At 39.2% G+C, this 26,516-nt stretch overlaps 1 protein-coding gene across 1 annotated transcript in view; it reads right to left on the bottom strand.

Moving 5' to 3' along the window:
* PKHD1 (PKHD1 ciliary IPT domain containing fibrocystin/polyductin) overlaps window positions 1-26,516 on the bottom strand; it is a 578,800-nt gene that overhangs the window by 392,222 nt on the left and 160,062 nt on the right. The window contains exons 36-37 of the mRNA XM_006170441.3: window positions 20,686-20,842; window positions 2-157 (exon numbers count right to left, since the gene is read on the bottom strand). Coding sequence (XP_006170503.1) covers window positions 2-157; window positions 20,686-20,842 — 313 coding nt within the window. The remainder of the gene's footprint in view (window position 1; window positions 158-20,685; window positions 20,843-26,516) is intronic.

Genomic DNA, 26,516 nt, shown 5'->3' with positions numbered 1-26,516 from the left:
AAGGCGGTAGAGTGAGAACTCCCATAGAGTTTGATTTGAGCTTTGCCTTGGAAGGGCTCGTTGGCAGATCCAATTCGGAGTTCTCCACCGTCAGAAACAAGGATGGAGTGAGCCCTGAGCGCAAGGGGTCCTGGACCCATGAAAATCAGCTTGCCCCCTAATGGACAAAGAGAAAGTTGTCAGTCTCTGAGAGGATGACATTCACCCCCTTTTGACAGTTCCAATGTCTGATGTACTCCCCTTCATTTACATGCTCCTGTTGGAATTTAGGCATATTTTACATTTACATTGTTCTCTCTTCTAGAAGCCCAGTAAGGTATATCAGAGACCCAGGAGTAGAAGAATTGTACTGCTAAACCACCTTAGGTCAGCTATTACTATTCACTACAGCTTCACTTATATTTTTCATGATAAAAATCTAAATACCCGACAGTTTAGGACTGTTAAATAAGACATGAGAAGACCAGTAATTTTATCATTTAGTAACTGATAAAAGCAGCTTATAAACTTAAGTTTAAAAAAAGACACGTCACTGAGAAGTATATGGGAAACAGGGGTAGAAAAAAAGTGACAAAACTGTAACAATTAGGGCAAAAGGAAGTACAATTAGGAATAACGTAATGACATTTGTAGTATTGTATTTTATTTTATTGGTTATTAACTACTTGATCTGCCAAGGTGTTTTCTTTTTAATTTACTTATTTATATTCATTCACTGTACATCATTACAGCATACAAAATGAGATTTCTCCATCCAGAATACACTGTATATTGGCTCAATCAAGCACATCAACATATGTGTTATCATCAACAAACAATTTTCCATTTCTTGTTTCCTGTATATTTTGCTTTTTTTTTTTCTCATCCTTGATTCCCTATCTCTCACCCTCTGCCATCTCCCACCCTCCTCCCACACTGTCTCTGGTATCTATGGCTGTTTTCTATGCATTTGTAGTATTTCAGCTGACCGGCTTCCATCATACCTTCTTCAGATAATAGGCCCTAATTTCCCTGAGGGATTGCTCTGTCTTACTGAATAAGGTTGAGTGGGACTATCATTCAATACGTCTTATTCTACCATAGCCAGAGTCACATATTCTTGCTTCAAAAGTATTACTCTAGCTGAGCAAAAGGGAAGAGAAAATAGGATGTGTTTAGATATTATTAATTCCGGTAGTGGCATTCTAAGGAGCCTGAGAACAGTGACTGCTTCTAAGAGCACCACCTGCCAAATGCCTCCACCCCACCCCCAGCAAATGCCCTGATCCCTCATTTCTATTGTTTCACTGAGCTACCCAACACTTTCTCAATTTTTTTTTTTATAAAGAAAAGCTGGGAGGGACCAGCAGACAGCATAATGTTTATACCGCTAGATTCCTACCAGGCCAATTATGATTAGAGTCCCAGTCCTGGAAGCTTGAAACTCGTGCTGGGCACTTATGTTTGTGTGCCCAAGATCCTGGGAGGATAATGGAGGAGAAGGGATTGCGACAAGGCCATCTCCCCTGGAGGGGGAGTGATTTCTCACTTTCTGACTATCTCTCTGGGGAGCACATGTGTCCTATAAGAAAAATCTCTCCAAAAAAGAAAAGCTGGTTTCTGTTTTTTATAACCAAGTAATCATAACTAATACAGATACCATTTTTCCTGTAATGTCTAAATTTTCTGTAACAAAGAAATTAAACTTTTTTATATTTTGAGTAAATACAGTCATTAAAATACACAGGAATTTCAAATAGTTTATGGAAAGTGTAATTAAAGTACCAGTTTACTTTGATGCAAAAATAAAATTGAAATCCATTCATAGTTTTTTATGGTATACATTTTCTGTGAATTTTTTTAAAGATCTCCCCATATTAAAAAGATACTTCCATACTTGTAATTATTTCCTATAAAAATATTCTGAATATTTATATTTCACATAAAATTTTCTCAATAATGTCAAAATAATTAAAGCATTGCATACAAATACCGAATTAGCTATTAAATCCATCTCTCAGGACCAGCAGTTGGCGTAATGGCTATGTCACTGGACTCCCATGGAGTCGATCGTGGTTCGAGTTGCAGACCTGGTGACTTAACCTCACGCCAGGCGCATGTGTGTGCATGCCCAAGATCCTGAGAGGAGAATGGAGGAGAAGGGATTGTGGCATGGCCATCCCTCCTTGGGGGTGATTTCTCATTTTCTGTCTCTCTCTCTCTTTCTGGCGAGTGCACATGCTCTGTAACAAAAACTTCACAAAAAAAAAAAAAATCCATCTCTCTTCTGTAAATCCTTTGCCAAAAATACTACACTACACTGTCCTACATACTCTGTAACAAAGTGGTCATAAATATGAATAATTTATCTATTTATTTGTTATTTTAGACAGGATTCATCTTACTGTGTAGTGATCTACCTGCCTCCCAGCTGGTACTACAGGCAGACCAACTCAACTCTTTTCTAAACAAGGTGTTGCTTTGTTGCCCAAGCCAGCCTTGAGTTCTAAATCCTCCTGCCTCAGCCTCTCTGAGTTGCCGGGATTACAGGGATATACCATCACATTTGTGGTTTGGACTGCACCAAGAATCAAACCCAGGCCTCCCATGTGGTCCCAGCCTGTGGAGCACAGCACCTTAGCAGCAAGTGCCCTGCAGCTGGATCGGAGTTGGGACTTTTTATTAGGTATATCAAAGGTCTTCTTTTCCCAACCCCACAACAGCTTCCCATCCCACTCTGCATCAAAGCCCAAATCCTTACATTGGGCTTCAGAGGCTCCTCTTGACGTGCAGCCCCATCTCCAATACCTCTCCAACATCATCTTTTAAAACTCACTCATTTACTCACCTGCCTCAAACACATTGGTCTGCTTGTTAGTTCTCATACAGGCCTCGGGACCTACCCTACGTATATACTCTTCCTCACCTGGACAGTCCTGCCAGAGACTCACATGGCTCACTCCTCCTTGTTTCTACTCAAATGTTAACTTCTCACTGAGACCTTCCCTCTCCAGTCTATATAAAAAACATGTCCTAGCCCCTTAAGCAAATGTGTTTTTCTTTATAACACTTGGCATCAAACCTATTATATAATTTACATGTTTATTTTCTCCGCTTCTCCCAATTAGGATGCATGTTTCATGAAGGCATTATCTATTTTGCTCACTTCTAAATTCCTAGTGTCTAGAACAGTGACTGGTTGGCCCTTAATATATAATTGTTGAATGAATATATAAGTGGTTATATAGTTTTAGTGAATTGTATTTAATACCTGAATTTTCTTATAGTTAACACACATACACACACGCGCGTGCACACACACATACACACTTATTCAGAAAGGATGCTGTTATACACTTAATCTATAACCCTCTGCATCATCTCAATGAGCTAAAGGTAGGTACATGTGGAAGGAGCAAATGGCAGAAGTGATTCAAAAGGCAGATTCTACCCTCATTTGCAGGGTCTTGGGCAGGGGCAGTAGAGAGCAAAGACTTTCTACCTGCTACATTTAGTCCTAAATCCAGTGTGCCAAATTACTGAATTGAATTGTGGCTGCTTTCCAGAAATCCTAACTGGAAGTCATTATGTATGAGCTGGAGGAATGAAAAGGAAAGAAAAAATGGCTCAGGTGCTTTCAGTCATTTTATCTTTATCTATCTTAGTGCAGAGGTAGTGATCACTATCGGTCTGACCCGATAGTCAAACATGGAGGCCACTTCTTCCCTGACCTCCTGTTCTAAAACTTGTCTTTGGCTTTCCTGGGATCTCTTCATCAAATATCAGTGGAATCAGGAAGACATGAGCTCCCTGTTTGCTTAATGTCAACTACTTACTTGATTGCATCCTTTTTTCTTTTTTCAACAATTATTATTTTATTTTATTTATTATTATTTTAAAATTTGCTATAGGGCACATGTGCTCATGAGAGACAGAGAGAGAGAAAGTGAAAAAGAAAACTGCTATGACTGGGACTCGAACTGTAGTCAGCCATGTGGGAGTTCAGCACCTTAATCACCACACCACCTACCAGCCTCCCTGATTGCATTCTTAAAGCTGAAGACACCTGGTCTTCGCTCCTAAAGTCCATGCCATACAAGATCAGTAACAGTCCCAGGATGTTTATTGGAATCAGACACTTAAAATGTTCTTTTCCTTCAGCTGCACTATAGAATGACACACCCCACCTTGGTATCCATCCACAGAGTAATCCTCCCTCAGAGAATTATGGTAAGATGCGCTGAAATAATTGCAGAACCCTGGTCTAGCTTTGGACACCTATTTGTCAAAGCAGTGGTGTCTACAGCCATCATCGCACTCACCATCTTTATTTCTCCATTACTATTGCTACCTGCTCAATTTCCACAGTACCTCCATCACTTTTTTTCTTTTTTTGGAGAGGTTTTTGCTGTAGAGCGTGTGCGCTTGCCAGACAGACAGAGGGAGACAGAGAGACAGAAAGCAAGAAATCACCCCCCAGGGGTATGGCCATGCCGCAATCCCTTCTCCGCCATTCTCTTCTCGGGATCTTGGGCAAACACGCGCACGCACCTGGCATGAGTTTAAGCCACCGGGTCCGGGACTCAAACCACGGTTGACTATGTGGGAGTCCAGTGACATAGCCATTACGCTAACTGCTGGTCCCCAGTTCCTCCATCACTTTAATGCTACTTGACCATCTACTTTCACAGTGAGAAACAGCTCATTATTACTTGTCTTGACTTTCCTTTAAAAATAAGTCCCATAAATCATACTCTAAAGTAATAGATCCAACAAGCAAGGTACTATGCTTTGGTAATCTATAGGTTTGACACTGAGAACAATGCTACACTGCTTACCAGACTTCCAAAGAATTTTGAAATTTTGACTTTAATTTTCCCTTCCACTGTCATTACACACATAAATGTAATAAACGTGAATCTCACCAAGAACAAAAAGGAAGAAATGTAATCTGTAATACAGGTCACATTTTAATGTCAAGTAAAACATTTTTATTCTCAGACGCACATCATTTAAGTCCACCTTTAACTGGAGGTTCTTGGATCTGCACAGTAGGATTCCCCTTATAAATACTCAGAAACGCTAAACTGACCTTGATGACCGAGTGGTAAAGGCAAGTTACAGAACCCAGTTCCATTTTTTATTTCTTAGTTCTCTGTTTTGTTTTGTTTTTAGATTTTTGCAAGGGGACAAGGGCAAGTGGACTCACCAGATACACAGAAAATGAAAAATCACCCTCCAGGGGCATGGCCACACTGTAATCTCTTCTCCTTCAGTCTCCTCTTGGGATTTTGGGCACACACGCACACATAACTGTTAGGAATTTTAAGTCACCACATCCGGAACTCAAACTGCAGTGCACTACATGGGAGTCCAGTGACGTAATGTCATCTGCTGATCCCCCTGGTTCCAGTCTTGACAGTGTTACTGGCTTCTGAATGACTCTCAGGAGGTCCCACAGAGTGCTGAGCTTTAGATTACTCAATTCCAAAATGTGGCTGGGGATTGGTCGTTTTCTCATTGGCAAAGTGGAAAGTAGAATTATGCATTCACTGAGGCTCTGTCCACACTTGGAACATTTGATATCTACATCTTTATGAATGCAGTCAGGTATGCGTTTGACACTAATGGAGACAGGAAGTTTATGTCTTCCTAATACCACCTATGCTGCAGTGAACTTCAAATTTCACTTGAGAAATATACATGCAGAACCAGAAATTCAAATAAGACTCAAGGGAAAACAACGGAGATAACATGTATTAAGCCCTGTGCCAAAATCTTCAGATATATGTATGAAATGATCTTGGCATCCAGCCTGCGAGTTTGCTATCACATGCCATATTTCACAGAATGGAATGGCCAAGAGAGACTCACAGGTCTTCCAGCCCAGAACAGGCCGAGCCAAGCATCAGAACCCAGGACCACGTAACAGAAAAGTTTCTCTGTTTTATCTATTTTTAACCCTTCCTGGTAGCTTCTTCACTAATAGGAGTTATATCCATAGTTAACAATTAGGGAAAAACACATCTTCACCTAAATAAGCTTGCTTATGGCTTACTTATTTCTGTATAATTTATTTTAATTTTGTTAAAGTAGATATACCTTGCCTCATTCCAAAAAGGATTTAAAGCAGATTACAAGGAATTGAGAATAAACACATAAACCTGAGCTTTGTCCCTTGTACCATTAAGCAAAATATTAAATACACTGAAACAAATTGCTAGATTTTTGAAACATCATTTACTGACAGAAACTAATAATGATGCTAATGAAGGGAGAAAAGCTCAGCCCAAAGAAAATGAATTATGTGTGTTATTCAGAGTGCTATAAATAGGACTAATTAATGTGAATACCATTAACCCCTACAGAAAGCATCTTCTGATTACTTTATCTGTGGCAAATATAAGGAAATCCAGGTAAAGAAGAACTTGATGAATTCGGTTATTTTTTGCCTGAAATTATCATTAATGATAACCGAAGCAAAACTGTCTTTGTGTGAAAGAATATAAAGTTTATATTTCATCTAGTTCTGTGCCAAGGTCCCAAGATTTTCATCCCCACACTTTATTAGTTTAAAACAAATGAACAGTGGGATGTTTTAGAGGATAGTGACCTCAGTATGGGAGACAGTGGGAGGACTTTATTTCTCCACTTTACAGCGCTTGACCCCATTTCTGAAAGCTGAAATAAAGACAGCAGGGCTGAAATCAGCCTTTGGCTGTGGCCCTTAAATTGCTTGTGACGACTTTCATGAAAGCTGACTATGTCCCACAAGTGACCTTGGGTAATTTTATAAAAATCAATCAGCCATCATTATTGTTACTTCCCCTCCAAAATAAATAAATGGACACGACTTTTTACATGTAATCACTTCTTTCCATTAAACATGTCTTTTATTTCTTTTAAAGGGAAGTAAAAGAGACTTTTAGCAGCTAGCTAATGTTTTCAAAGTACATCAAAAACCTGCTTTTGGCTAACCCTACAATTAGCCAACCTCTGTAATAACCACAATATAATTTAATTTTTTAAAAGAAAATAAGTATACAATTCTATTTTCTCCTTATAGAAAAGAAACAATAGGGTATAAATATTTTGCCATACAATAATAATATTCAAAAGAATTGCTACACCACTACCTCCAATTACTTCCCTATACATTCTTTTGAACCCTCCTGGTCAGGCCTTTGACTAACCACTCTGCCAAACTGCTCCTGTCAAGGTTGTAAATGACAACAGCACTGGTGAATCTAAGCACAGTGCCCAGTTCTCAACTTTCCTGAGTGGTCGGCAGCACATGACACACTTGTTTATTCCTCCTTTCCTGAAACTCCTTCCCCTCACTTGCCTAATATTCTCTTTTCCTGTTTTTTGCTCCAGGCATCCTCTTCTCAGCCTCTTCTGGATTCCTCCTGATCATTCTTATCATGGACACCTGGTATGTCCCGTGACAGTCCTTAGACCTCTATGCGCACTGCCTTGGTTCCCCCACCTTGTCCTACGGCTTTAAACAGCATCATATGCTAACTGCTACTTCCTCCCAAACCTCCAAGCCCAATCTCTGCCCTCAGCTCAAGACTCAAAAACTCAATTGCCTACTCAATATTTCTACATGGATGTTTCATAGGCTTCCCAAGCTAGCGTATTCATAAACTGAACTCCTCATTTTGCCCCACAGGTCTCCCCAAAATCCTTCCCATCCCGATAAATGGCAATTCCACCCTTCCAGTTGCTTAGTTTAAAAGCCTTAAGATCAACTTTTACTTTCCCTTACCCTAACCAATTCTTCAAAAAGTTTTATGCAATCTACCTTTAAAGTTATCCCCATGATTCAGCCACTATTCACCCCCTCCACATCTACCTCTGGGTCTAAGTCACTCTCATTTTGCCCCTGAAATATCGCATCAGCCTTTTAACTCAGCTCTTGGCTTCGGTCCTTATCTCCTGCCCCATAATCGATGTTTAAAATAGGGGATTTCCTTCATTTGTTTATTTGTTTTTAAGGTATACCATATCGTGTCACATCTATGTTCAAAATTCCACAGCAGTTCCCATTGCATTCAGAGGTAAACCCTGGCAAACCCTGCATGGTTAGTCCTGTCTGGCCCACAGTACCCCTGCCACATTGCTCGACCTGACTCACAGCCTTTGCCCTTGCTGTGCAGAAGTTCCCCAAACAGCCCCTCACATGTGCCTTCTACTTGCCTCACTTGTTGCATTTTCTCAATGGGACTAAGCAAATCTAACAAAAATAAATAATTTGCTTACTTAATGTACTGGCTGTTTCTCTGATATAAATAAACTCCGTGAGAGCAAGATTTTGGTCAATTTTGTTTACTGCCATTGTCCCTGTGCCTACAACAGTGCCTGGCACATGGCAAACATGGTAAAGGATCGCTGAGTATTTGATTAAATAAAGGAAGTTAAAGTTATGCAAGTAAATGAGGTATCCCATGGAAGAAATGAAGAGTGAAAACAGAAGTGAGATGCGAGGGGCCTATCAAATATCCACATTTGAAGACCAGAACAAAGAGAAGTAGCAAGATTCTTGAGAGTGAGAAGGTTGTAGAGACACAAGTCCTAGGAAGAGCTTTGAGGACTATGAAGGTGAAATACAAGCATGGCAAACATTTAACATCATTTTTAGGAGGATCAAGGGATTAAACATTGCAAAGCCAGAGTGTGCTATGTTAGAATGTGACAATCAGGTGATCAAATGAACTCAAGATGATTCCATTTTAAACAGTGGGGAGGCAAGATCTAGGGAGAGATCTGACAACCTCAATGCATTCGTTCAAGCTGGATCACCAAACTAGATCATTCATTTCCTCAAAGCTTAAACTTCCTACATTTTTAGATGTTAACTATCTAATTTACTTACTTCCATTGATTAATCTCCATTCAGATTTGTTTTGTTTTGTTTTTAAGTTTAGCAGGTTCCAATTGTTAAATATTACAGTCAAATGAATAGTATGGGAGTCTGTGGAATTCTCTCCTCCTCAAGAATTATAGTGTACATCCACTCTGAACGGGTCGCTATTGCGCTGCCTTAATGAGGAGAGCTGGCTGAGTGATCTGAGTGGAATAAGGGTACATTGCTGGTCTCCAGTGCACTGAGATGCTTTGGGGCAGGAGCTGGGAGGAGGTGAAGAAAAGAAGAGAAGAGTAGCATTCAGGGAAGGTAGCCACAGCCTGAAGCCCACATTGTGATCGGGATGCACACAGCTTCCTTTGTTGGCAGGATCCGGATTAGACTTGTGCCTGATCCACTGGAGCACAGCCTAGGAAGCCTTCGAGGTGGGCTTGTCCCCGGCCAGAGAGGCGGAAAATCAATTTGGCTGGCAAACGAGAGCCCCCAAGAGCTCGGCCCACGCTCCATAATCCTATCCACCAGCAGCTCAGGAAATAGATGCCTGAGCTCTCACATATTCATGGGGGATGTGAGGCATAAATCAGGCTTTAAGGATTGGGGGCAAAGGGACTGGACACTCTGGCTGGCTACTAATTAATCAAGCACGGAGCACCTAAACCCAGCAACCTGAGATGGAGCCACCCACACACAAGCAGAGGCTGCTCCTGCTGTTTCGCCCATGTTTATTCATTGCATTGAAAATAGATACCGGACATTTTCCCCTTTAGCGGATGCTGCTTATGCAACCCCCTGTTCTTCCTTTAATTAAAAAACATGCTTATTGCAATACTCGCCAGAATCACTTTAACGGTATTTTAATTGTAATGTCTCTGCCTGATTAAAAAAAGAAAATATGAACAAGAAAGTGTTTGCAAAAATGTTCTCAGGATGCAGGAAAAGAACTATATACCTCTCAGAATGGATACCACATACTAATTCCTTAATTAGCCTGGTACTGCAGTCAAATGGGCAATGGAGGGGAGAAAAAAATACATATGAAATAAAATCACTGACTCAGAGCCGCAGACAATAGTAGTTGGGAGAAATAGTTTTCATCAGCTCCGATTTCCCTGGCCACACAGAGAACCACATCCAACTAAAAATGCTATGCTCAGGATAAGCCCATTCAATGTGGCCAGCCAAGTTTCCACTGTTCTTTGCAAAGGGTCCTATAGCCTTTGGGGAAAGAGCAGCTAGGCCAGGTTAATCGGCTTCCAGTCCTGACAGTTCTACAGGGTTCCCCTTACTGTTTTAAGCTAAGAGTTCTCAAACTGGAACATGCATTAGAGTGACCTGGAAACCTAAAATCACAGACCAGTGGACCTCACCCCCAGAACAAGTTTGCTCTGGGGCCCGAAAGTTTGTAACTCATGCAAGTTCCCAGGTGATGCTAATGCTACTGATTGGAGACCAGGCTTTGAGAACTACCACCATAGGTAATTTTTTTTTTTGAGAGTATTTTTGCTATAGGGCATGTATGCTCGCCAGAGAAAGAGACAGAAAGCAAGAAATCACCCCCCAGGGGGGATGGCCAAGCCGCAATCCCTTCTCCTTCATTGTCCTCTCAAAATCTTGGGCACACATGCACACACGCCCGGCGTAAGTTTAAGCCACCAGGTCTGGGACTCAAACCATGATTGACTACATGGGAGTCCAGCGACAAAGCCATTACGCTAACTGCTGGTCTCCACCACAGGCAAATTAAAGGATTATTCTGGAGTCCATCATCTTGCATTGTTTGCTGTCATCTAAAACAGGCTGAGAAATACAAGCTAGAATTACAATTACTTTAGTCATCCAACAACATTTACAGTTATTTTTCAGCCCCTATGCTAGGTGCCAAAATAAAATGTGAAAGATACAGTTTCCAGTTCCAAAAGGTCACAGTGAAGTTGAATTGCTCCAGGTGAATGGAAATACCCTAGTTTTAGAGAACTGGCCTATTGTACAGATAACTGGAGGAGAAAGTAAAGGTAATGACTCAGTCCTTTATTTTTCCTAATAACCAAATTACCTCTATGCTTACTACAAAGTGTCAACATGTCTGTGAAAGAGAAACTATATAGAAGTATTTCTAGGTACTCAAACACTAAATATAAATTAATGCCTTTATCATTACAGTTATGTAATATTATCAATTACTACTTAATTAAACCCTGATATCTTTCCCACCTCCAGAAACTATTACTTCTTTTTACCAACAAAGCTTCTAGCATTTAAGTGTTCAAGGCCCTCAGCTATTCCATGGACTTCCAAAAAATCACTTTAGACTTCAGAAAGAAAGCAGTTTCCAAGGAAAAACAGAAAAGAAAGAAAAGGAAAACTACCTTTTCCTCAAAGTCTGTACCAAGGAGGTAAAACTTTCCCTAACTACTAAATCCATTCAAATAATCTTTATCAAAGTTCAATTAGCATGACCCAATCACGGTTTTTCCAGCTTGCAATTTAATATACTTCTCTAAGCAATCTGTTGATTCAAGAGGTCCCAAATATAATTATTCTCCAAAAATCATAAACATGAATTGGCTATAACATAATATTAGAAATAAAAGATAGCAATTGTTTCCTTTTAGTAATTATTAATTTTAAAAATGAGATACCTCCTACCTTTACTTGACCTCAGGAAGATTATAATAGTACATGAGAAACAATAGTAATGAAATGCTCAGTCTCCAATACACTTTCATCAACACAAGAAACTCAACTACAAAAATATCCCAGATATCTAGCTCCACTCCCAGTCTAGATAAATAAGTTCTAGGCATCATTAGTCAACAAATGAGATAGAGAGGTAAGGAGAGACCAAGTCCTGAAGAACCCTATAAGCTATATTCAGTTTAGACTTGAACTTAAGGGCTAATGGAAAGCCAATGAAGGGTTTTAAGTAAGAAAGTTTGAAACATTTATCTTTTGTTACTGGAAATATTACAGCTTCTGTGCAAGGACGGTACTGGTCTCTTTCAGTAGCATTTTTCATGTTACAATATTCAACTTGTCAAGATATAAAACTGTAAATTGTTTAATATCTATCTGTCTGTCTGTCTGCCCATCTAGTGAAAGCATGTCCTTTCTCATAGCAATAGCTATCTTTCATTTAAGGCTAATCAAGTGTGTCTGGGACTGTTCTCTGGAGGTAAATAATGTAAGTCATTGTCTGATTGGGGAAAATAGGGGTTTCAGAGCCAAGTGTCCCCCACATTAAAAAGCCTTTGTCTCTGATCTCCTGATACGCAAATAGTACATGAAATTGGTCACTGTCTGGACTAATCCACCAACATCTGAAGGTACCAGGAAAGAGTCTGATTATAGACCAAGTCATAGCTGACATTGATTTGCTTCTTCAGGTCAGAAATTTATTAATTAATCATTCATTAAATAATTATTTAAGTGCCTATAACATGCCTGAAGATATAATAATATTGGCAATATAAAGATGAGCAAAAACAGATCTGGCTCCTGCTTTCTTATTAATAAGTTTATTGCCTAGATCTCTGTAACCTTCCCAAATGGCAGGGAGAAGAACAAAGCATACCCTGGCATTATATTTATAAAGAACTGAAATAAAAGTAATTCAAGTTTCAGTCAATTAAAAACTCTATCAAAGACTCACTTAGCTTTGGATATAGGCAATGTATTCTTCCATAAAGTAATAACACCAACTTTCCATCAGTAAATGCCGAGCACATAGATATACACCAGATAAAGACGCTGTGATGTGTTCCAAAGACTCAGGCTAATTCTTGGTCACGCTGACTTCATCATCAAGCTTATTCTTCAGATCACTGCACAGACCAGCCCCTTGTGGAACACCATGCTTGCAAGTATAAGAAAGTTTACCAACTCCCCTGCTTTCCCTCCCCAGGCTGCACACACAAACATTACCACCTAGTAGAGGTTGGGATAAGCCATGTTCTTCCTACGAAGGGAAGGAAATCACTACCATTTCCATTTTGTGATTGATTTGAGGGCCCGTGCCTTACCGAGACCCACAGGAGAGTCAATGGCTGCCTCAACTTTGAACTCAGGGCTCAGTTTGCTGACCAAACTGCAATGAGTCAACCTCGTGGTGTTGTCTGTATATAATCATCTCATCCCCTCCTTGAGGGATAGCTACGTTTCAACTGCAAAGTGACATAATTCAGTCACTCTTCTTTTGGAGCCAACTTGTAGATAAAATACCAATTTACAACAAACTTACCAGCCCCCAAACCCTCTCATATTGACTAAGAAGAACTATTGTACAGAAAAAAATAATGATGCAGAGTATTTCATTTTTATCAAAAATCTAGCCTGTCTTCACATGAATGTCCTTTAAATCCAAGCTGGTATCTTTGAAGTTTTAAAACAATAGGCACACGGTACTCTGCCAAGTGGCTCACACAGGCCTTATGCACAGAGAGACCGCAAGTAAAGGCACAGGGAAGTCCAGTTTCATAGCACTTCTAAATCTCTGTGCCGTAAAACATTACCTGAAGCACGTATCTACTAAATGTGAGACTTGTTCTGTGCTAACTAGCAGCAAGCACCTACACAGTCCCTGGCATAAAAAGGCTGTGCTGGGTACAGCGCTAAGTACCTCACTCAGAAATGCCAAGAATGATGAAACTACAATGAACCTGATGGCAGGTCAAGGGAAGATGCTTCACCTTGATAAACCAAGACTATGTCTGTCTGTGCAATAGAAACCCCAGATATGATAGACTCAAAAATACCTGAGGGTCCTCAGAATTGTAGACTAAAAAAACTTAGAGAAAATGAGACCACATTCCAAACTATCCCAGAAAAACATGCTCCATGAAGTCAAAGTAGCAAAGAGAATAGAAAAAAAAAAAAAAAAAAAAGAAAGTCCTGCTACTTCCACCTTCCCACTGTTGCAATAGAAAGAAAAACATTTCAGTATGAAGGCTGAAGATAGCAGAGGCCAAAGCAATCCAAGGTCTTTATTATCCAGCTAATTCTTTCAGTAATGCAGTTTGCTTTCTGTATAGACGCAGCCATTATCTGTAAATAACATTGTAACTTAAGCCTGATATTCAGCCATCTCTTCTGTTATCTCTGTCAGTCCAAAACGTAGAACCAACTAATGTTAATTGAGTTCTTATTCTGGACCAGGCTCCATGCTAAGGGCTATACAAATATTTCCCCATTTTTAAATTAATTAGTTTTGTGGACAGTGTGTGTGGAGAGGTGGCATGTGTTGTGTCTTGTGCTGTGATTCTCCTACTTCAGCCTATCAAGTAGCTGGGACCACAGACACACGCCACCATACCCAGCTCTTTCAGACAGGGGGCTGTTATCTGGCCCACACTGGTTGTGGGCTTAGACCCTTGTGCCTCTGTCTCCCAAGCAGCTGGAACCATAGGTGCACACCACTGCGTCTTGCTTTGAGGGTGGGCCATGATCCAGCCTGGGCCTCCCATTGTCCTGAGCCTGCCACGTAGCATGTGTTCACATTGCTGTGGCTGAGACTATTCCCTCATTGATACTCCAAAGATCCAAGAGGTGATCAGTACTTTATAACATTGCCACACAACAGTGAACAATAAATGTTAGCCGTCATCACTATATCGGGTAGACAGAAAGTCAAGGCGTAGTTTTCAATGTTTTTCTCTACAAAAAATACATCAAGACTTTTCCAAAGACTCAATACCAGGTAACTGGGCAAAAATATGCAGTATACAAAGGGTCTGCAGCCTATCCAAGTTCACAGAACCAGTGAGTAGCAAAGCCCAGATTCACACTCAGTTCTTCCTGGCTCAAAAGCCTTCCAAGGCTTTAACTGCTATGATATATGCCAGTAGATAAAGAAATAGAAAATCACATTTAAAGGAACCAGTGTACTATTAACCATCTATAGAGACTAGAAACAAGTTTGTGCTCAAGTATTTTAAAGCAATGGCATTGTGAGTAGTAAGAAACTACAAAGTGTCTTCTTTTTTTAGTGTATATATTTGAGCTACACAGTAGGATGTTTTGAGATACTGGGTCATCAAAAAAGCTATGATGCATTTTTGCATAGAAAAACAGAAAAATGTCATATATATGTATACTACAACTGCTGTAGTTAAGATAATTTATGTAACTGCCATCTTACATAGTTATTTTTCTTTGATGACATCTTACATAGTTATTTTTCTTTTATGTATGTGTATATCATGAGAACACCTAAAATCTAAAACCTGAACACCCAGGAGTGAGTTCATCCTCTCCTAATTGACCCACTGTTCATCATTATTTTTAGGCTACGTCACATGAAGCTGCTTGACCACCAGATCAAAAAGAGATTCATTGCTTCATTCAGGAATACAAATGCCTCCCCAACTATAGACCACAAAGCGCAAGATCCTCACCCGGGGTACATAATGCTCTGACAAGGGTAACATTCCTTCTTTGTTATTGTGGCTCATCATAATTACTTGGAGTAAAAATAATAAATTTTAATTCAGCAATGCTTATGGCCGTTGGGCATCTTACCATAAAAGAACGAAAAATATAATTAACTAAATCAAGGCAATGTGCCTGTTTCCACCCCAGCTCATTAGTATTAATTGATTGGGTTAATTCTCTTTTGTGTTTAACAGCACCCCTAAAAAACGTTTTTTAAAAAATAGAAGGGAGGGAGGGAAAGAATAAAGAAGTAGAGATAGTAATAGACAAAAGTGCTGGATCTTTTTCTAATTAAAATTCAATAATAATAAATATAGCTGAAGTTCTTATTATGGTCACAACAATGTCATTTTTCAATAGAGTTCAGGAATCAGTGCATATAGCATCATAAATAATTGTACAAAACTTTGTCTCTAGTGCCACTGTCCAATTACCCCAAAGGAATTTACAATCCTCCTTTCTACTATATAAGTTATACATACATAGTAGGAAAAATGTCAATACTATTTTATAAATAAAAATATGAGCAAAGCATAGAGATTCAAGACTCTTAAGGGCCCATATGTAGAAGTATTATTTCTTCCTGATAAGAGCCCAGTTCTCTGGATATTAGGATGCTGGTTTCCATGAATGAAAAAATAATATAGAGGATGCAATATCTTCATAAAAAGCAGTTCCAATGTAGCTCTTAGGTTACTGCATTTCACTCTAAATTAGTGCTAATTCCATTAAAGTGTATATACTTCATATAGAATGTATTCTTTGTAATATTCAGAAATAGTTGAGAAATTGCTTCCACTAAAATTCTTCATATTTTATTGGTGAAAATCTTTTAAAGAAATTATTTTTTGGCCTGAAACTTCTCATTCTTTATCTAAGCCTATAGATGGTATCAGAAAAGTAAAGAAAATTTCACTGAGCTATCTTTCTGACACCATGAATGGATAAGAAAAAGATAGGCAGTAACAGATCTTCAGAGAGTGAATTGCTGTTGTTGATGATGATGATAAAGATTCAATCTTATATTTGAATGGCTCTTTATTATCCTTCAAGTGCATTCATATATATTATGAATACCAAGAGAAGGCATTAGGAATTTAGAGCTATACTATATTACCCAGATATCTGAGAGTTATAATTCTTTATCAGTAAAGGCATTCTTCAATGCCTACAGAAAAATTACTAGTGGATTTTATATTCTTTAAAAAAATCACAATGATATGCATATGTAAGTGTTGTATATATAGTCATGTGTGTACATATGCATGCATGTGATGTATGCGGTATGCATGTGTATAAATGTGTGTGTGTGTGTGTGTGTGTGTGTGTGTGTGTGTGTATAAAGAGAAATAGAGAGAGTGAAAACAACTAAGGGTGGTGAAAATAACTTCATTGGGAAAAGTGGCATTAAATGTGGGCTGGATTATGACACAGTGGTAAATGTGAAGTTCTGCAAGGCTGACCCATATGGGAAGGTTCTGGGTTCATGTCTGGAAACACCCCTGACTGGGGCAGATACACTTGATCCAGGGCTGGCTCAGCTGAAGGTGGATCACAGCTTGGAGACTCTGTTGGAGGGGCTATCTCTCTGTGTCTCACTCACAGAAAAATAAACTTTAAAAAAAAAAGTGATATTTAAGAGCTCAAGGGTTTAAAATATATAATTCTAGAACCTGAACCTTTCTCCATTTATCTGTTCATTCTTTCAACAATCAACACTTAATTCTGGGTCCTTCATGATATACTGAGCACTGTTCTAGACCCTGAAGGGACAGAAGTAAATAAACTGGTGATCTCCCTTGCCTTTTTGAGCTTATTTTCTTAGAAACAAACAAGTGACTGTATGTCATGTGATGATAAGTACTATGAAGAAAAGTAAACCGAAACAAAAGAATAAAGAGTAAAGGACATTGGAACCAATTAGGAGGTCACTGGAAATGGCCCAGGCTGAAAGTAATGGTGTTTATGACTAGATTGGTGTAAATGTGGTGTTGATATAAGGCACACAAGTCGAAGGTCCAGCCAAAAGGATTCAGCAATACGATGTGAGAAAAAGAAGGAAATCTAGGATGCCTTCAAGGTTTTTTGCCTGGGCCACTGTACTCATGTAGTTCCAATAAGAGAAATGGAGGTCTTAAGACTTTATATATTTATATCTATGTGATTGAAACGTGTCTCAGAAAAAAGTAAAGAGAGAGAAAAGTATATATTCTTTACCATCTCTCCAATATTCAACTCTAATATCACATCCGCACCACCTTGATTATTCCAGTCTACATTCTTCCTCACTGCCTATATCCCCTATTTTAGTTAGAAATTTTACTCTTTTATACTCACTCTCTAATTACTTTTTCTTTGATAATGTTTTATATAACTGACATTAAATATTATTCTTCATTTTTGAAAAATGTTTTTAGAGTTATTTTATTTATTAATAGTATTTTTTAAATTTTCTATAGATGTGCACTCATGACCGAGAGAGAGAGAGAAAGCAAGCTGGGAGCAGCAGTTAGCATAATGGCTATTTCGCTGAACTCCCATATAGTCGACCGTGGTTTGACTCCCAGACCCAGTGGCTTAAACTCAGGCCGGGCGCGTGTGCGTGCGTGCCCAAGAGCCTGAGAGGAGAATGGAGGAGAAGGGATTGCAGCATGGCCATCCCCCCAGGGAGTGATTTCTCGCTTTCTATCTCTCTGTCTTTCTCTTTCTGGCGAGCACACATGCCCTATAGCAAAAACCTCTCCAAAAAAGAAAGAAGGAAAGAAAGAAAGAAAGAAAGCAAGAAAGAAAGAAAGAAAGAAAGAAAGAACGAAAGAAAGCAAGCTGCCAGGTCCAGGACTTGAACCACAGTTGGCCATGTGGGAGTCTAGCAACTTAACTACCATACCACCTGCTGGCCCTTACTTTTCATTAAAAAAAAAAAAAAAGTATTTATTCCATGAGTGAGAGACAGAAATACAATACCCCATCAGGAATCCAATGACACCCTCAATCTCAGCCATACCAGATCATAGGCACTCAGGGAAGTCTCCAGATATGAACTAGCAACCTTCCCATGTAAATCTGCCTCACAGACCATCACATTTCACCACTATGTCACTGTCTATTCCCCTTATTCTTTAGTTTTTCCTTGTGCATCATGCAGAGTCCCTAAGCCACTTAATAAATATTCATAAATTATCGTTGAACAAAATTTGACCTGTGTTCATTCCCTGCTCTCATTTTGGCTAAAATATATGACCCATATCTCTGATAAAAAAAAAAAAAAAAAAAAAAAATCTCAGAATTTCTCTTTAGCCAACTATTCTCCCTACCAACAACTCCTGTATCCTATTTGAACAGAAACTTACATCCCCTACTCACCTTCACATTCCTACCAACTGTCCTTCTCCCCAAGAAAAAAGGGATCCTTCGGGTTACTTAATCTCCCTCTCCGAAAGACGATGATCTGTCCTTCCAACCTTAGCTCACCTATTCTAAATAATATGAGATAAAAATATTGCCTAAACTGGGAATATTAAGGAAAACCATTATCAGAAGGGAAGAGGTTGGGGCAAGAATTGGGTTGTTCAGACCCTACGTCTGTGAGAATGAGAGGCCCAGGGGTGTGCCAGGTATTCCTGCCTCCCTCCTGCACTTTGCTCTCCCTCAGAAGCCTCATCTCCAGGCTCTGGTCCTATCCATACCATTTCTTGATTGAAAATGCATTTGGAAGTAGTAGTAAATCCAAAGATTCAGTTATCCATGACTTTTAGTCAGGAAACTTCTCCGAAATCGTTGCAGCAATATAAGGCCAAGACCCTTGAGTGCCTGAAGAGCATCCAGCCCTTCCGCAGAATTTGACACCTGGTTAAATGCCTGCCAAGATCATCTTTTCTCTAATATGAGACTTTAAGCCTGTATTTTTTTTTCCTTTGTCATTGTTTATTCTCAGGTAAATGATGGCTGTCAATAAATGGGTGCTCCCATACACACACACACACACACACACACACGGCAGGCACACACACACACACACACACACACACACACACACACACGGCAGGCTGACAGACCATTCTTCCCCCAAAGGGCACTAATTAACTGATTCAACTGAAATGATTCCTTGCTCCTAGAGGGGAAAATAGCTTCCAGAATATAGAATGACAAAATGCCTAATCAGAAAAACTTTATTTGGTCTGTAAGAGACAGGTATCAAAATTACATTAATTCATCCCCTTCAAAATATTCTACTTTCCCCTCATCTAACCACGCTCCTACTTTAGTAAGAACAAATTTTTGCATAAGAGTTCAATGTATTTGTAGTGAAGAACAGTGTTTTAATGCAGAGTTTTATAGATATCCATAACTAATCACATCTCCCAGACACACACACACACACACACACACACACACACACACACACGGCAGGCTGACAGACCATTCTTCCCCCAAAGGGCACTAATTAACTGATTCAACTGAAATGATTCCTTGCTCCTAGAGGGGAAAATAGCTTCCAGAATATAGAATGACAAAATGCCTAATCAGAAAAACTTTATTTGGTCTGTAAGAGACAGGTATCAAAATTACATTAATTCATCCCCTTCAAAATATTCTACTTTCCCCTCATCTAACCACGCTCCTACTTTAGTAAGAACAAATTTTTGCATAAGAGTTCAATGTATTTGTAGTGAAGAACAGTGTTTTAATGCAGAGTTTTATAGATATCCATAACTAATCACATCTCCCAAGTCATTTTCATTTGCCAAGGAACAGAGGCACTTAGATAACGATTCCCTATTATCAGTCACTGAAGTAGGCAATGATTTGTATTCTCATTTACCAGATAAGGAAACAAATGTGCAGAGAGGTGAAATAACTGATTTAGCCACTTGGCAATGTGGTAGAGCTGAAATTTGAATTCTCAGTCTTTTCCAACTTCCTACACCCTAGAGCTATGTGGCCAGTTTTGCAATAAGGAAACCTATTTATATGACTTTTCCATGAGACCAAGAAGTCAAAACCACAACAGGGTGAAGGCAGGAAGGCATTGCTTTCTTGGCAGGGAATTTCAAAGGCAGCAGCATTAAATGATTTCAGGGCATTTTGCTATATTGTGTGGGCTGCTCTGGATAAGCATGACTACAAAGTGCTTGAATAAAGAAGCATATTCTCTGAGAACACTATTAACCTTCTTGTTTTGAAAAAAAAATCAAAATAATCAAGCTCTGTGCTTCTAAGAGTCAAAAGAAAGGTTCTTCACTTTGAACCCTCTGACCACGTCTTCCTTTTCATAGTAAAATTTCAGTTTGGTCTGAGAATAAATTTTCAACCAAGTTCTGGAAATTATCGGAAAAGTTCCCCTCCTTCCTGCCCCCTGCAAGTCTTGGAATTACATAGAATAATGTCAGCGATCTTCAGACTCCACAGACCTTTAATGTGCAGTAAATTGAGGATGCTTGTATTCGTGTCAAGCAGTAGCAATTGGCCATTCTCCACTGTGACGTTGTCGCCATCTCGTGGCAGTCTTCCAGAAAACCAGCTGTAAGCCCTGGACCACCTCCGGCAGAACTGAAAGGAAAAATTGCCCTGGAAAACAGAGATTTTGTTTGTTATTTGGTAGGGAGATTTTTGTTTTAGTTTTTGACAAGATAGCATGGGCAATAAATCAAAATAGAAACTTCTCAAAAAAAGTAAAATCAATTTTATTTTTTAAAAATGCCCCAATAAAATAAGTCACCCCTCTCTTCCTCATACAACTAAACCAAACAAGAAAATGTAGAAGAGGTGATGTTACTTGAAATCTCTCGATGCTCATCCCCTGGAATTCTCCAATAACACACCAGTAATGTTTCCTTATCCTTTAGCTGTTGTGGTTCTATTGCACAGGGCCCCTTCAACCTAACAGATGTGGTTGATTCCATTTTTTATTTTTGCAGACATGTATTGAGTCCTGAACGAAAAGTCATAAATAGCTTGGAATGGAGAGAATTAAAATGCTCTGCTCGATGGGTGGCATTTTGCTTTATGTAATTGGTATCATTTTTCATTGGCTCTACTGCCAAGTGTCCCTGTTTTATAGGAACATTCCTCTTCCCAAGTGTTCAGATCCATCCTCCCACTCAGCCTTTTTTGATATTATTGTTGCCTTTCCCTCTGTGCTTGGTGCATCCGTGCTGAACAAAGCTCATGCATGCATAGGCAAAGTGCTGACTGACTTCAGATGACAAGTAAATAGCCTGGAACCTTGGAGTGAAGAGCAAGGAGCAGGGCTGGGGGAAGGAGCCCAGAGAAGGAAGCACTTCCTTCCCCATCCCAGACTTCAGTCACACTCTCAGAATGTCGGGCTTTCCCGTTCACTTACAGTTACACCAAAGACATATGTTTCTCAAAACAAGAGTGTAAACATCACAGAAAACATTATCCACTTCATGCAGGAGGCCAAGAATATGTCTAAATATCTGTGAAGCTATGGAACTATAAGGACGATAAATATAGTAAAATCGGAACAGCCGTGATTCCCCTCAAGGTAATGCATACATGTATGTCTCTCTTCACACAGGCTTCTTCCTGTCCAGATCCCAACCAAATGTGAAGCCCAAACTCGTATAAAATAAACTGCCTGGAAGGTCCTCTTGTGATGTGTTAAAGGCAGATGGGAAATCATTAAGAAGGAAAGGCATGTTTGTAAAACTGACAGCCGCACCTACACAGAGCATAGTGCCCTGCAGTCCATCTAAGAGAGAAAGTAAAAACTTGTGTTGCCAGGAGAGCCAGAGTATTTTCCAGAAGAGGGTAATGACCCCCAGGTCAATGGTCCTGAGTTAGAGACCTAACCCAATCAGGGACAAGGCTTTAGGATAAGGAAAAGCATGAAATTTTTATTTTCTACATTTACAAAGGAGAAATGAAAAATCAATGACTTATTCCAATTTAAGAAATGGAAAGGCATAGTGAGAGCGAGTCCTGGCAGCACAGGAAGAGGACGGCTTGTTCAGGAGCATCACTGTGAGCCATCTGAACCATGCCCCACACCGACAGCACAGACTAGGTAGGAGAGAACTTCAACTCCGGTGGGTTTCACGGTAGACTAATTGCTATAGGGAGACGAAATAATAAAAGTATTTCTTAGAAGGCTAGGTAGTATACATCCTTCTAATCTTTTAATTCACTCCCCTAGAATACAGAAAGAGGAAAAGGAAGAAACTAGGAGAAACTAGAGTGGGAAAAGTTGTGAGAAGGTGGGAAAAAATTGAGGCATTAAAGTTGACTGCAGAGCAGAGTAAACCAGGTTATTTGTATTATCAGTTCAGAATCTGTGATAAAAGAACATTTGAAAAGGCTTGGATTCCCAAGAAGACAGAAATGGAAAGGACTCTAGCAAAATCCTATCCCTGAGCTAGCCCTGAAGTATAGTGGTTAAGTGCTGTACATCGAGAGCCAGATGGCCACATAGTCGACTGAGGTGGAATCTTGGTGTATGTCCAAAATCTTAAGGGGACTGAGAAATGGAGGAAAAATCATTGCAATATGACTATGCCCCATTGGAGGATGCATTCTCTCTTTCTCTCTGATTCTCTCTGGGAAGCTAGTAATAATAGAAAATATTTTTTTTTAAATCCTGTGCTCTTCGTTAAAAGATGATGTTGGGACCAGCCACAGATGTAGTGGTTAAGGCAGCTGGATCTCTTATGGTCAACTGCAAGTTTCTAGTCTCAGACCCCATGGTCTTGATACTGGGCATGTGTCATGCATGCCCAAAATCCCAAGGGAATGGTAGAGAAGGGACTGCAGCATAGCTATCCCCCTGGGGAGCGCTTTCTCATTTTTCATTTTTCTCTCTATCTGTCTGTCTCTCTCTCTCTGGAGAGCACATCCAGCCTACAGCAAAAAAAAAAAATAATAAAATAAAAATTTAAAAAAATGTCTTAGTGTTTCTTAGCTTAGAGTTTAATAAAATGCAGATTCCCTCACTGCTGTTCTAAACCTATTGTATCAAAAGCTCAGGAAGTAGGACCTAAAGATCTATAATTTTGATGATTTCTTCAGATAACATTTCTGTATCAAAGTTTGAGAATGAATTTAAGGTAAGGGATAGAGGGGAGGGAGATGCAGCCAAAAAAGAAACTGAAAAGTTTCTTCCAAACCAAAGCACAAAGCTCAAGGTCTTTGGTCAGACTCACCCAAAGACTAGCAACCTGGGCAGGGAGGTGTGTAGATGAATTATATCAATAAGAAATACAAAGAACTCATCAACATAATTCTTTCCAAGACATTAACCTAATGGTCAGATCCACAGTCCAGCCACAGAACTACAAAGAAAACCAGAGCAAGTGTCACTCACAGTAAAATGATCTGGAACAACTAGACAGGAATTGGGTACTTAGTGGGTGGGGGCAGGTCAAAGGAAGAACATCCCATGATGTCTTCTATTAACTAATTTGAGAACATTTTTAGGTTTCTTACAATTAGCACAGATTCTGTATCTTGTTCTGAGCAAGCATTAAAGACTTCTCTTTCTCTGAAGCACCTGTGCATCCCATTAGCTGCCTTTCATGTGTTATAACATCTTGGCCTGGACTATTAGGTTTCAAAACTTGCTAGATTCAGCCCCCACCCAAGGGTGAGAAGAGAGCAAGTATTATACCTCCACTTTACAGTAGAGGAAGCAAGAAGTGTTTAAACAATGTGTCAGACTGGAGGCATGCAAAGGAAGCCTCCATAGCAGGTCTTTCACTTGCTGCGGCCCCTCCTGGGATGCTGTTCCCCAGCTATCTGCATAGCTCACTCCCTTACTTCATTCAAATCTCTGCTCAAATATTGCCTCCTTCCCTGTATCTTTATTTGGAAAAAGCACCTCCAATCACTACCTCTCCCCTAATGCTACTTTATTCTGGTATTAAATCATCATTCCTCACATATATTTTTATTATTTATTATGCTTACTCAAATGAAATAGACTTTGTTTTAGTCATTGCTATATCCCCATATTCCTAAAAAGTGCCAGGTACATAGTAAGTGCTCCATAAAAATGGTTGAAATCATGAATGTTTTACCAGCTAATTGCTTGTATGCTTTTATAAGCATTACACACACATGCACACACACACATACATACACATATTTTCATGATACAATAGTTAAGCGAATAGGTGCTCAGACCTAAAATCCTTCAAAATGCTACATAATCCCTCAGATCTCTCGATCCATTTCGTTTGGTTTATACATTGTCATGTTCCTTTTCATGTTTTCGCCGGGAAAGTCATGGCATGTTTTTCAATAATATTCTATGCAAAAATGCATCATGACTTTGTAGACAACCCAATATATTTAAGCATAAACCAAATGATGGAGAACACTTCTAGACCTTGAGACTCATATCCAGTCTCTATGAAATCTTCCACTGAGTTTTTCTTCCACGTTAAGTTTCTTTATTCAGTATGGAAGATTTCAAATGAATACAAATGTTAAGCATTTACCCATTCACTCTTTTCAGGAGACCTAGGTAATTTTGTGCTCCAATTTCTCCTAAGCATAATAAAGATATCTTGAGATATATGCATGTTTGTTGATGATCATGCTTTTGCACAAAGCAACATCTAAATACTAATGGTTTAAAATTTAATGCAGCCTCAAAACCGCTACTCAGGAAAGTAGAAGATCAATGTATCTCCAGAGCTGCAAGTTGTCAGTGTAATGTGTGGTTACAAGCACGCTGCCAAAAGAATTTTAGCTCTCCTACATTTTCACAGTTGACAGGGCTGATGGTATCATTTCCTCCCAGGCCAATGCCCATGAAACAGTGGAGATGGCTCACCTTCCAATATTTTTATCCTCCAGTCTCTATCACTTTGGCCCAATCATGCAAAAAATAAAAAAATAAAAAAAACTGCTGACAGCATTGATAAAAAGCTTTTTTGTCAAAATCCTAGAGAAGCTCTCTGCTAACACCAATGTGAAGTTTTGGGGGAAGTCTGTGCTCTATATTACCAGCCCAGCTCTTAGGTCAGCAGAGATTTCACTTCCTCCCATTATAGTTCCCAAGGTGTCTGCCCTTTAGTTTTCTTCTTTGAGATAAACAAGTCATTTATTCCCATTCTGCAGATGAATAAAATAATTTCCTACAGGCATCTGGGGGCAGGTATGGAAACAGAGCTGGAAGAACTATCCAGAACATGCCCTCATCTTTTCCTCAAAACATACAGCCCCCCACCCCACCAAAAAAAAAAAAAAGGCAAAAACTTTCCTGCCTCAGCTAGGAAGCTTATGCAATTTGTTTTCTTCTTACAGCATGTCAGCACTTCTCTGAACTTCAGGGAATGTGCAGTGTCTGCAAATCTCACATGTCACCTTAAATGTACTTGCAACGCCACTAGAGCTATCTTGAAAGAAGTCATTGATCAGCAAGTTGGAACACCAGGCAAAGCAAAGACCTATTTGTGAGCGTATGCACTAAGCTGGGTGGATATGGGATCCCTCTAGTCACAGTGGGTCCTCTCTGACAGAGACAAGGAAGAACTGTTTTGACACCTCACTAGAATGCCCTCCTCCTCAGATGCAGGTTCTGAAAATAAGAAAAGACAAGTCCTTATAACCAACATTTTTTCCACCTTTTACTCTCCTTTATTTTCTTTAGTGTTCTTCATCCCACCTAGTACATCACGTATTTGTGTGTTGTCAGTCAGCCCTTAATAGCATGTAAGCATCCCAAGAACTTTTGTGTTTTCTGCTGTATCCCCAATACCTACAATGTCTGGCACGTAGTGACTACACCCTAAAATATGCTTGAATGAATGAATGAATGATCAACTCTTGTTTGGGCTTATAACCCCTATATCATAATTAAAAACTAAAGTAACTGAAATAATTTTATATGAAACTGTACATTTTTACATTTATTCAGTGTTTTTTAACATAGAAATGTTTTTAATATATATGAAACTAAATTTATTTGCCTTTTCTTTTGTGACATTTTTTATTTTATACATAAGACATCCTTTTTAAATTCTGACATAAATATCACTCTTATGTTCTTTTTGATTGGTTGGGTCTTATATTTGCATTTTACTCTTCAACTTACTTAGAATTCATGTTGATGGAAACTTTTCTATTTTTCTTTATTTTTATTCTCCAAATAGTTAACTGATTATCTTCATGTCATTTATTAAATAACATTTACTTTTGCAAATAATAGCCTTGGCTATTTTAATAGCTGTATATAATATAAAGTGATATGAAATCTCTTGGTCCATTAAAATCTCAA

The sequence above is a fragment of the Tupaia chinensis genome, unplaced genomic scaffold (genome assembly GCF_000334495.1).
Source record: "Tupaia chinensis unplaced genomic scaffold, TupChi_1.0 Scaffold148470_1, whole genome shotgun sequence".
Taxonomy (NCBI): Eukaryota; Metazoa; Chordata; class Mammalia; order Scandentia; family Tupaiidae; genus Tupaia; species Tupaia belangeri.
The sequence above is the reverse complement of the archived record's forward strand: the minus strand, read 5'-3'. Positions and strand labels throughout refer to the sequence as shown.